The sequence below is a fragment of the Hyperolius riggenbachi genome, chromosome 3, assembly GCF_040937935.1.
Source record: "Hyperolius riggenbachi isolate aHypRig1 chromosome 3, aHypRig1.pri, whole genome shotgun sequence".
NCBI lineage: Eukaryota > Metazoa > Chordata > Amphibia > Anura > Hyperoliidae > Hyperolius > Hyperolius riggenbachi.
The window spans coordinates 191,522,320-191,535,889 of NC_090648.1; the positions used below are offsets into that span (position 1 = coordinate 191,522,320).

General features: G+C 43.7%; 1 protein-coding gene across 5 annotated transcripts in view; it reads right to left on the minus strand.

Annotated features, from left to right (window-relative positions):
* Positions 1-13,570, minus strand: part of WDR72 (WD repeat domain 72) — a 558,532-nt gene that overhangs the window by 195,334 nt on the left and 349,628 nt on the right. For all 5 annotated transcript variants that reach the window (XM_068275478.1, XM_068275479.1, XM_068275474.1 and 2 more), the window contains one exon: positions 6,335-6,530. In XM_068275478.1, the coding sequence (XP_068131579.1) occupies positions 6,335-6,530 (196 nt within the window). The remainder of the gene's footprint in view (positions 1-6,334; positions 6,531-13,570) is intronic.

Below are 13,570 nucleotides of genomic sequence, written 5' to 3' on the forward strand. Positions count from 1 at the left end.
AAGCCAAAAACATCCCTGCCGAACCCCCATTCTCCTCCGATAGAATAAGTGCAGTGGAGCAGTGTATGTTTACCTGCTTCAGCATTACGTCGGGCCTTTACTTTCTCCCGAGTCCCGGCAGCACTGGAGCGTATAGCAGCACGGCCGGGGTCACTGGGGCTACTGTTACACCAATTGCTGAGACTGTTCATACATTGTTCAACTATCACTAAATTTTGTTTTCGATCTTATGATCAATATTACAATCAATCTTAAGCTTTTGGAAGCCCGCTCCACTTTTTATACATGCGCTGCAGTGCCACATTCTTTAGTGCCTCTTTGTGCATCTCTCCCAGCTTCCCCGAGTCAAGCAAAAATGGCACTGAAAACTTAGGTCCCACTGGCGCTGCCATTATAGCTATAGCGGCGCTCACGCTCAGTCAGTGATGCTGTCAAATTGCAGCAGTTGTAAAACCACGTATGTCAAGCGCTGACACACAGTGGTATTACTCGGCGGCAAAGGACCACGACATGCCAAGTCTGAGCACAGCTACTAACACACTCTGATTGGACTCCATGGGGGGGGCGCCTGTCCAGCACTGGTACCGAGCACTAGCAAGTGCCCGGCCGGTAATGGAGAGCAGCTGACAGACAGTGAACTCACCGCCTGTCAGCTGCCTGTCTGAAAGAGGCCTTATTTTGGGTGACTATTGTGTACACAGCTTTGTAATACATATCTCTATCTTTTTCATTGCCAGTTAAATATTACAAGCAGTAGTCTGCATATGCTTGCAGCAATCAAGCTGTGTAGATTGTACAATGCTCCTTGTACATTTGATCTTTGGAAGGGATTATTATCAAAGAAGAGATTTTCCAACATGTTAAAAAATCTCTTTACAACTGGTGATCATCAATAATTTCCCAAGGAGAAAGCAAACAAAGCTTTCACTGAGTGTGCAGCCCCTGAGGCCTATTTGCCAAGCTAGGAAAAACACTGCAGCATAACCTGATAGGAATGCAGCCTGTGAAAAGACTGGCAGACATCTCACTGTTTTTATTGGGAAGAAAAATTGCACCGCCCTAAGTGAAAAAGTATGAAAAATGATGAGCTGCAGTGATAAATAAAAATAACTCCATGAGTTAAAATTACCCCCAAATGAGATCACTTATTGAAGTCCATGTTTGATTTTCAGTTCCATGCAATCTTCTTTGAAAGATTTCATAAAGCAGGCATTTCTGCCAGGTGAGAGGCGACATGATACAATGTAAGTTTAAAAGGTAATCAGATAAGCTAATTTACTACTGCTGTTAAGCCCCATACACACGCTAAACAGCGGTCTTTAATGCTGGGTATACACACCTCGATTCTGAGCCATTTAGATGGCTCGATAGATCATTTCCGACATGTCCGATCTCCGGCCCGATCGTTTCGCTGTTTGTTTCCGCATTGAAGACAATGCAAAAAGATAAGAAAAACAAGCAGAAGATAAGAGAATCGCCTGCGTAATCGAGTTTTTCTCCTCCAAAAGTGGGAGGGAAAACTCAGTGCGTCTTATAGTCCGAATGTGAGCCAAGGTGTCCCCACATAAGCAGTTGCACGATGCTGAGGAAGCTCTCACCAATACAGCTGCGGGCTCCAAGTCCTGCATCCTGCCTTCAGTGCAGGGTCCTCTCTGGTCCTGGCTGCCGGTACGCTTCTCCCCGACAAGCAGGTGCAGGACACCCGCAGGCGCCCGCATCCTTGCTGCCGCGGGCTCCAAGTCCTGCATCCCGCCTCCAGCGCGTGTCCTCGTTGGTCCTGGCTGCCGGTACGGTTCTCCTCGACAAGCAGGGGCAGTACACAGCGGACGCCCCCACATCGATGCTGCCGTGGGCTCCAAGTCCTGCATCCCGCCTCCAGCGCGTCCTCTTGGCTCCCCGGCTCACTTCACCTCGGCGAACAGGTTACAGCGGATGCCAGCATTGATGTGGCCACGGGCTCCAAGTCCTGCATCCTGCCTCCAGCGCGTGTCCTCTTCGGTTCTGGCTGCAGTGCTGATGAGCGGCACGCCCCTAGAATCCGGCCCTCGATGTGCACGATTTGCAGCCACTGCAGCAGCCACTTCACCCCACTGCCAGAGACCTGGGCCGATGTTACTGGCTGCAGTGCTGATGAGCGGCACACCCCGGGAATCCTACGCTCGCTGCCCAAGAAGTTTGCAGTCTCTCCAGCAGCCGCTCCACCACCTGACGCTACTCCGAGACCCGGGCCGATGTTCCTAGCCTGCAGGGCTGATGAGCGGCACGCCCCCAGAATCCGGCACTCGATGCGCAGCCTCTCCAGCAGCCGCTCCACCACCTCTGATGCCACTTCGCCGGAGACCCGGGCCGATGTTCGTGGCCTGCCACACTGATGAGCGTCGCACCCCCTGGCCTGTCGGACGGATGAGCGCCGTACCCCCGGAATCCTGAACCAAGTCTGAAGCTGCTCCAGCACCTCTGTGATGGCTTAGCTGGAGACCTGGACCGTTGACTCTGCTGAGCTGCCCACATACTCCCGGAGGGCTGATGAGCGGCACTAATGCTCCCATCTGTGATCAGGATGCACACCACATGGGACCTGCAGCTCCTGGCTCCTCAACCGCTGCTAATGAGAGACCCTGCCACTGCAGAGGACCTGGAGACTCCATGGATCCAGACCCACAGCAGCTCTGTGACCCTGTGTCCCTGGAAGCACACCTTTGCAAGTATTAGAAATGTTGTATGAATAATCCATGTATATTTAGTGTAGGTTGTGGAGACTATGTAGCTTAGTGTAGGTGGTGGGATCTGTGTAGTTCAGTGTAGGTTGGGGGGGACTATGTAGCTTAGTGTAGGTTGTAGGGTCTGTGTAGCCTAGTGTAGGTTGTGGGGACTATGTAGCTAAGTGTAGGTTGTGGGATCTGTGTAGTCCAGTGTAGGTTGGGGGGACTATGCAGCTTAGTGTAGGTTGTAGGGTCTGTGTAGCCTAGTGTAGGTTGTAGGGACTATGTAGCTTAGTGATGGTTGTAGGGTCTGTGTAGCTTAGTGTAGGTTGTGGGGACAGTGTAGCTTAGTGTAGGTTGTGGGATCTGTGTAGTTCAGTGTAGGTTGTGGGGACTATGTAGCTTAGTGATGGTTGTGGGGACAGTGTAGCTTAGTGTAGGTAATGGGGGCAGTAGGGGTTAGTTTAGCTGGCAGTGTAGTTTAGAGACAATCTGGGGGAGGAAGGGGAAAGGACCATAAGATGCCCCTGATCTATAGTTGCACCAGGTTTCATATATTTTTTTCCCTGGTTTTTGTCCTCTGAAACTAGGTGCGTCTTATAGTCCGGAGCGTCTTATAGTCCGAAAAATACGGGAAGTATATTCATAATAATTATAGTAAAACATTAGTAAATATTACCAATATTTTACTACAACTAAACCTAACCCCTACTCTCACACCCTCCCTTTACCTATTCCTACCCTTAGACCCCCCTGGTAGTGTCTAATCCTAAGACCCCCCTGGTAGTGCCTAACCTTAATACCCCCCTGGTGGTGCCTAGCCCTAACCCTTATCCTGGTGGTGCCTAACCCTAAACCCCCCTGGTGGTGCCTAACCATAAGACCCCCCTGGGGGTGCCTAACCCTAAGACCCCCTGGTGGTGCCTAGCCCTAACCATTCCCCTGGTGGTGCCTAACTTCAAGACCCCCCTGGGGGTGCATAACCCTAAGGCCCCCCTGGTGGTGCCTAGCCCTAACCCTTCCCCTGGTGGTGCCTAACTTCAAGACCCCCCTGGGGGTGCCTAACCCTAAGACCCCCCAAATGTTGCCTAACCCTAAGACCGCGTTGGTGGTGCCTAACCCTAAACCCCCCCTGGTGGCGCCTAACCCTCAATCCCCCCTGGTGGTACCTAACCCTAACCCTTCCCCTGGTGGTGCCTAACACTAAGACCCTCCCGTGGTGGTGCCTAACGCTAACTCTTCCCCTGGTGGTGCCTAACTCTAAGACTCCCTGGTGGTGCCTAACCCTAAAGCCCCCATATCATATAGTTTATCAAATTATTTAAATATAAATATATTTTGTTATTTGAGGAGTATTTGTATTTTCCAGAGATCATCACAATAGTTATCAAACTTTACTAATCCTTAAAACTCCCCTAGTAGTACCTAGTCTCAAAACTCCCATATCGTTTATCAAATTATTTTTTAAATCAATACAGTATATTTAGTTATTTGAGGAGTATTTGTATTTTCCAGATAATAGCGTTTTAGTTATTAAACTGTGCGTAGATAAAAACAATAACTGTGGTATGTTTGTAAATGTTATTATTCACCGGGCACCCATTGTAAACGTTATTATTTGTTGGGCGCCCATTGTAAATGTTATTCACTAGGCACCCAAATACCCCATTGGGCACCCGTTAAACGATATTTAACAAGAGATTCAATGGCGGCGCCATTTTTATCCACTTGCCTCATGCGCTTAAATTTCCTGCTTCCTTCCTGCTGATTCTCTTCCTCTAAGAGTCCATACACACATCCAATTTCGAGAGCTTACGTACGCAATCTGTTCATAGTATTCAAAATCTGTTGCACCTCCTACTAATAGATATATGATGGGCCAACCTAAATTGGAAATGTGTATGCACCCCAAGGGCTAAGCTACACGGTGAGCACTTTCGAACCATCCGCAATGCGTTTGCGACTTTTTAAAAACACTATCCCATTGGTTTGCATTGAAATTGCCAAGATTACAATTTTATGAAAAATCGTGATCACTGCAATTTTGCCACATTTTTACTGCAGGTCAAAGGGAGCATGGTTTTAAAAATGTAAACACATCGCTGACGGATTAAAAAGCGCTCTGCGATGTGGCTCAGCCCTTAAGCTTGGCACACACTTGCCAATCTGGCACACATAATTGCCCAAGCACTGACCGATTTTACCACCTCCATGTAACATGAGGGTCAACAGATATTGAATGCTATGAGCAGATTATGTAGGTAAACCCTTCTACTACATAAACATGCTAAAATTGGTCAGTGATTGGGCAATCATAATTGAAAGTGTGTTCCAAGCTTATGGGTTCCTCCATACTGTACATCCTGCAACACCATCGCAACACAACAGTGCCAAAAAGTCGCAACACATGCCACATACATCCTGGTACATACATCCAATTTTGATTGGACAATCACAGACCAATTTTACCACCTCCGTGTAGTATGAGTTTTTACCTACATAATACTGTGTTCACAGTATTTAAAATGTGTTGGTCCTAATACTACATGGAGGTGGTAACATTGGCCAATCAAAAGGGAAGGTATGTACCAGGCTTAAGATGTGCGATGCAACCATGCAGTGAAGCATACGGTACAATGAAAGTATGTTTCACTGCCACTGGCAAACTGGGATTACTACACCCCATGTGCATGTACCATAGAAATATCATTGCATCGTGTTGAGATGTGATAATATTATTTAGGCTACGTTTACAGTGGGATGTTATTGTCCCGCATTAATAAAGTGCTTATAACGCAGGTTACCCCACTGTAATGTTAACCCTAAGCGACATTCACGGTGTGACGTTAAAGTCGCGTTCTAAATGTTGCGTTATTGTAACGAACTGCTGCAGTGCATTACCTCTACACACAGAAGTTAACACATACAGGTAATAATACTTCTCATTGCCCTTATGCTTAACTGTATCTACTGTATGCGACAGTAGCGCAGCATTTTTTTTTTTTTTTACGTTTCGTGGTAATGCCGCATTGCAACTTTAACATCGCAACACAATGCAATGCCCCATTGTGAACCTAGCCTCAGTGTGAAAGGACCCTTAACACTTTTTCTATGTGTTCATGAATAAAAGCAATCAAATTAAAATGCTTAAAGGATACACAAGGTGACATGATGAGATAGACGTGTATATGTACAGTGCCACGCACACACATAGCTATGCTGTGTTACTTTTTTTCTGTCTCTACCTGAAAGAGTTAAACATCAGGAATGCAAGTGACATTTTCTGTTGGGTCAGGACCTGGGTTGGACTTTAGTGTAATCCTCACTGATAAGGAGTTACAACCATAAAACACTTTCCTAGCAGAAAATGGCTTCTGAGAACAGAGAAGAACAGAGAAGACATAAAAAGGGTCGACAGTTCATAGATTTTAGATCTGGCATACTGCAATGCGTCTGCCATTGAGCAGAGACAATTAAACTGTAAAAAACTGAAAAAGAAGATTTGAAAATAAAACTGTGGGATATATAAAAAGGTCATTTTTAGGAGAAGGAGGGTAGATACAATTGTTTATCTTATCAGTTTATTTCCTTTAACCCCAATATTTTTAAGTGTATTACATATTTTAAATTACCGGTTTCAATCTCCCAGATGTAAGCTGAGCCATCTTCACAGCCAACAACCAAGACTTCTTCCACAGGGTGCCATTTTATGGTCTTCACCGGAAACAAATGTTTTCTAGCATGGAAAAAACAAACTCGTTCCTGCAGATTCAGGAGAGCCACTGAATTATCGCTGCACACACAGTATATGCTCTGGAACAACTTCACCTGGGGAAAAACAACAAAAATAGAGATAGTTGCAGTCTGTGTTTGTGGAACCAAACAAGGCACAAATCAATAGGCAACAAGCGATTATTCATTGGCAGGGCAATTTCTTGTCTGGTCTGCGCCGTGGCTCCTTCGGTGATGTCCGTCTCCTTCCCCATATTTTTGTTGTGTGGCTCCTTCTGGTATGCCTTGTGTCGAGGGGCGTGGCTACGCAGCGGAGCGAGATGGAGGTCTGAGCCTGCAGCTCCCGCTGTGAACACCCTAATATAGCAACTTACAGCGATTCCTGAAGCCCCAAAATACACTCAAAGGTGGGTGAAGGTCCCAGGATGACACAGGACTGGCGAAAAGTGGCTTATAATCAGCCAAAACGCGGATCTGCAGTCCCAAAGCGTCTCTCTGCCTTCTTCATGGAAGAAAACCAAGATGGCGCCGCCCAGCTCAGGCCCAGCCAGCGCCATGAGGCTGACCATCTGAGTCCCTCACCGCTCACACAGAGGAACAGGTACAGCGTTTTGTACACCCCACCTGGGAGGATTAACAGGAGGGACAGAGCTGACACGCTGGAGGAGTATGATGATGAGGGTAATGTCACCCACAGCACCTCCGCAGATGGCAGGGAGCGCAGCCCGCTGAAGACCCCACAGGCTCCCAGAGCACAGGCTGCTCCAGCCCAGCACAACACCGCTGACTCTAAGGTAGGAACTATGCAGCATTCTACCCCTCACCCAGCCGCTCCGCTGACTCATCCATCCATCCATCCCCCTGCATCCATCCATCCATCCCCCTGCAGCAGCATGTCCCCCTGATGCAGAAGATCTTTTCAGTTCCCTGGCATCAGTCCCTGCTTCAGATCAGCCCATCTCCCAACAGTTTTTTAAGTCCTTCATGATGTCTTTTTGCAAGATGATGACAGACAATAACAGTGGAGTGAGAAATGATCTCCAAGTGATGGCAGGCAACATAGACTCATTTGCACAGGAGACTGACCACAGGATCACCAGGCTAGAAAATAAGATGCAGGAGATGTCCTTAGCTTACAATACACTGGTGGACTCTCATAAGAATCTCCAGACAGAAAACAAATGGATGAAGGAGAAAATAGCTGATGGGGAGGACAGAAACAGACGGAACAATATTAAAATTAGAGCGGTCCCTGAGTCTGTTGCAAATGACCAGCTTAAAGAATATGTGGCTGACATCATCCATACATCATTCCCTGATTTGACACCAAGTGAACTGACTGTGGACAGGGCACACAGACTGCCTAAACCTGCCCATCTGGGGAAAAATGTGCCTAGGGATGTGATCACCAGGATCCATTTCTTTCATGTTAAAGAGCAACTGCTGGCAGCAACAAGAGAGGGAAAGAAGCTTCCTGGGGAATATAGTGACTTATCCCTGTATCAAGATCTTTCACAGATTACACTGCAAACCAGGCGATCATTTTCTAAAATCACAACAACCCTGAGACATCACAGAATCCAATACAACTGGGGATTCCCCCCTAAACTGATCATTTTCTCCCAAGGAACTTCTTATGTGATTAGAACCCCTGATGAAGGAGAAGAGCTCTTGGCTAAATGGCAAATTCCACTTTTCATCCCCAGAGATCCACAGAAGGACAGACCCTTTCACCCTCCCATCTCACCAAAGCCAAATCTTGCCTCTACAACCGCAATGGACACTACCCAGCCTTTATCTGATGATGAGAGAAACAAAGCTGGAGAGGCCTCAGGTACTACTTGAACATGGGTGTTCCCCCACGGAACTTTTCCCCCAACCAGACTTTCCCCCTTAGGAATCTCTCTCCTTTAGGTGGATAGTCCTACTGAAGCCCACGTCGGTGGGTCCTGACCGTTAGGTCACTGACTTTTTCCTTTTGTTCTTTGTTTTTTTGTTGGAAGTGTTCCTATAGCTTAAGTTTGGAACTCTTTCTTTTCCTTTCTGATTTATTTACAGGTTGGACAATTTGAGTCTGCTTGTAGGGGTAGAACCGGATGCCTCTGCAAGTATGCCTCGGTCTACTGAGATTTATATTGTTGTTTTGTAGTTGTGATAAGTTTTGCACACCTTCATGTCCATGTCCATTTACATTCTTTTTTCTCCTCAGAGCAGAGATGCAAAGATCCACAGGCAATTTCAGGTTACTGGGTAATGTGTTAACTGACATATGTTATCTAACCTTGTATGAATATTTTTGTTTCACAGGTACACTGAAGCATAATAATAGATGTGATGTCTGACTGCAAATTGCTGTCCCTGAATGTTAGAGGATTAAACTCTTATAGGAAACGATATTTACTACATAAATTATTAAAAGAAGAAAAACCAGATATTATTTGTTTGCAAGAAACGCACTTAACAAAGATTTCTGCAACCAAATTAAAGATACATAATTTTACAACAGTTTTTCACTCTACATTCGGGGACAGAAAGAAAAAAGCAGGAGTGTGCATTGCAATTAGGGACACCCTGGGACTGGTGGTAGAGGGAACTCACTGTGGTGCAGATGGAAGACTGGTGATGATCACAGGAACTATTAATTCTCAACCATTCACCTTCGCTAATATTTATGCCCCCAACACACATCAAGTTAAATTTCTTAATAAAGCCTTCCAAAAAATTCAAAAATTTCAAAAAGGTAACTTATTTATATTAGGTGATTTAAATTCAGTTGTAGACCCCCTCTTAGACTCCTCTTCACAAAGTAGAAGAGCCCAATCTGTTCTCTTACCATCCCTAATACAAAACGAACTTTTTGACACTTGGAGATGCTTACATCCCAAGGAGAAACAATACAGTTGTTACTCCCCAGTCTTCCAGTCCTTTACCAGAATTGACCACTGCCTTACTGACAGATTCTCTCTGCCACTGGTCTCAGAGGTTGAAATTGGTATTAGAATATGGTCAGACCACTCTCCATTAATGGTTAAATTCAACTTACAGAATCCCACTCCTAAACCATTTAACTGGAAGCTCAACAAATTCATTCTGAATTCAGAGCACACCCTCCCCATAGTCAAGAAGGAACTTTTGGAATATTTCCACCTCAATGACAAAAGTGTGGACTCCAGAGTCATCCTATGGAATGCCCATAAGGCATTCATGAGAGGGGTCTTCATGAAACAAGGAGCCATACGAAAGAAAAAAATGAGAGAAAAAACTGATTATCTATTAAAAAAGATCAGATCTCTTGAGGTGGAAATCTTCAACAAGCACAAGAAAAAACTGACTGGAGAATTGGAGAGAGCTAGACAGGAATTGGCTGAACAGATGTACTGTGAGTATGATAAGTGGCAGACCAGATTGAGAGAGGATTGGTACCATGGAGGAAACAAAGCTGGGAAAACAATGGCTAGGAAAATTAAAGGCCAAAGAATACTACATAGAATTCTCAAAATCAAACATCCCCTTACTAAAGTAGAAGTTCACCATCCCACAGATATAATAGAAGCCTTAGCAAAATACTATGAAGGCCTATACAATCTTGAATCAGACCCTAATACTCCCCAACCAACATTGCAAAATATAAACAATTATTTAGATAAAGTAGATCTCCCCTCATTAACTGAATTTGAACAAAAATATTTATCTATCCCTTTCTCCCAACATGAAGTAGAAACTGTGATTAACACCTTAAAAAAAGACAAAGCCCCAGGCCCAGACGGATTTATTAACGATTATTATAAGAAATTTATTAGTATTGTATCAAAACCCCTCACTAATATGTTTAATGAAATTGCCACCAAACGTTCCTTCCCTAAAGAATCCCTTTCAGCCCTGATAACCACTATACCCAAAGAAGATAAAAACCCAGCAGACCCTAGCAGTTATAGGCCCATCTCCCTTCTAAATACAGATGTAAAAATTTATGCCCGTGTCATTGCTAATAGATTATCCCCCCTTATGCCCCAACTAATCAACCCAGACCAGGTAGGATTCACAAAAAATAGATCAACTAGCGATGGGACTAGGAAAGCCCTTGCTTTATTACACCAGATCAAGCTCTGTCGGACGCCTACTCTCCTTGTCTCTTTAGACGCGGAGAAGGCGTTCGACAGAGTCAATTGGCTTTATCTATCTAGAATCTTGTCCAAATTTGGAATCCCAGACTTCCTCCATGGTGCCATCCTGGCTTTATACTCCTGCCCCTCAGCCAGAGTCACATCTTCTGGTTCTATCTCATCTCCCTTTGAGATTAAAAATGGTACCCGTCAGGGCTGCCCTCTCTCTCCTTTGATATTTAACTTAACATTAGAGCCCTTAGCACAACAAATTAGGAATAACCCCAACATCCATGGAATTAAATTTGGCCAAAACTCTACAAAATTAAGTCTCTATGCTGATGATATAATCTTATTTTTGCAAAAACCCTTGATCTCATTACCAAACACTAAGGAAGAATTAGAAACTTTCTCCAAAATCTCATTTTACAAGCTAAACGAACAAAAAACGGTCATTCTCCCTTGCTTCATACCATCAAAAATGAAAGACACTCTCAAACAGTCCTGCCATTACTTTTGGAATGATAAATCTATTAAGTACCTTGGAATCCAACTAACCCCCACCTTAGCTCAAATTTATAGGGAAAATTATGCTCCTTGGCTAACAAAAATTAAAGAAAAATTGGAATATTTATCAAAAGTAGAATACTCCTGGTTAGGCAGAATAGCTGCATTTAAAATGATGTTACTCCCCCAACTTCTTTATTTTTTCCGGAATCTCCCAATCAGGGTCCCTCAGAAATTTTTTAATACTCTGCAACAACTAATGAATAAATATTTTCTTAAGAACAGAAAAGCCAGATTTTCATATAAACTCCTAACTGCCCATACATCCAACCTAGGTTTGGGTGCACCTAACATAGAATTTTATTATAAGGCCACAATCCTGGATCAGTCCAGGTCAATCTGGATGAAGGACTCATCTAAGCAATGGTATGTGATTGAGGAGGAACAACTCCCATTTAAATCCTTCAGAGAACTTTTTGAATCCAGATTGACCTGGAAGATACAACAACATATCCAAAACCCTGTCACTGCCAACTCCCTCAGAGTATGGAAAGAAATGCTTAATCTAAATAAACAAGAGGTGTTGGCAGTGACAATCCCAACCCCTATCACTACCTTTAATGCTGTTATTAAAAACATTGACCTAGAAAACTGGCTAAACTGTGGTATTGTAAATGTGGAGGATTTGTTGGGAGATTCCGGAATCAGAGCCTTTGATGATCTTACTAATTCATATGGAATCCCACTTTCTGAAAAATTAATATATGACAAATTATCTAGATTTTCCAATAAACACCCATATACCCCTATCTCATTTTTGCCCAAGATTACTAAACTCATTCAATCAGAAAACTTACACTTAAAAGGTACATCCGTTTTTTATAGATCCCTTTTAGACCTTAAAGAATCATTACCTAAGAAACAACTATCCAAATGGCAGGACTGGCTTGGAGATGATATTGGTGTGGAGGACTGGGAGATGACCGTTAAAGCACTTAAAAAACTATCCCATTGTGTAGGTCACCATGAGAATTTGTTTAAAAGTGTTTGGCGATGGTTCATGACCCCTGAAAAAATCACTAAATTTGATCCCCAAGCATCACCCCTGTGCTGGAGGGGCTGCGGCCTGACGGGTACCATTGAACATATTATGTGGGAATGCCCTGCACTCCAAAACATTTGGAAGGAAGTGGAAGGATTTCTCCAACAACTTCCAATGTCCTTGCAATCGATCCCCCCTGGACTAGCAGTACTTAATTTAGGTGCAAACTCCTTCCCCCCCCAGGAAAGAATGATAATTACACATCTCTTCATAGCTGTGAGAAGCATGCTAGCCCTTAACTGGAAGACTCCCTATATACCGGTCATGGACGAGGTTTTAAGAAGGGTGGAATCTAACTTATTAGCAGAAAAGGCCTGGTCAATTCGATGTGGCAACCTTAACTCCTTTCTTAAGAAAGCAGCTCTTTGGCCAACAGTATACCCACACTCAAAATTATTGGAGTTCTAGCCTGGTTTTGCTATGTATCATTAACTTTTATGTCAATTCTTGTGCTTGCCAATTTAGAATCAACCTCTTTGATTGTGGTGAATAAGTGCTCTAGGAATACCCTGTGGCCTGGTTACACATGTCTTGCATCTCGCTCTGAGGACACATCTGTAGGTATGGACAATTGGACAATGAAGTGTGCATGTAGTGTAGATTAGTATAGTTCAAGATAGGTTAGATAGTTTAGTTATATATAGTCTAAAACAATAATGTAACATAACTTGGAGCATTATTCATAAGTCTAAAGCTCAGTTAGAAATTACTAATACCAACCGTTGAGTATGAGCAATCTGTGACACCAAGGTATCTCTGGTAAGGCTTTTCTCCCTGGGATCTCTGTAGGAGGTTTATCCCCATTTCCCAGGTTGAGAGAATCCTGCACTAGCCACCCACATCATCCATGGTGCCATGCTCATACTTGATAGGAGTCACTTCCCATATCTTAGAACTCAACTTCTCTCTGACTTAGACACGATCTTATGTCAAATAATATTATTTGACAACTAATTTGTTGTGGCTGAACAGTTATACAGACAGAATTTTATAGAATCTGAGTAAGTTATACCCAACTCTAGTACTAAATTTTTGGTTCCATATACAAATTTCTCTTAATGTATTATTCCCTTAACTCTCAGGATATCATGCTTTTTCTTAATATTAGATATTAAATTTACTTAATTTTGAATAATTTAAACTTTTTGTAACTTTTTTGACATTTTTCCACAAAATTGCAAAAAACGCATAAAAAACGCGCAAAAAACGCGCTTTGCGGCTTTTGAGCGTTTTTCTAGCGGTTTTGCGGCTTTTTGCCGCTATTTAACCGCCACTTAAACGCGTATTGAAAAAAACGCATGTACGCATAAAAGGACAAGTTTTTACGCATGGTAAGCATGAATATACGCGTCTTACGCGTATTTTTATACGCGTTAATACGCATTCAAAATACGCATCCACATATAACAAATACCCAATTCCAA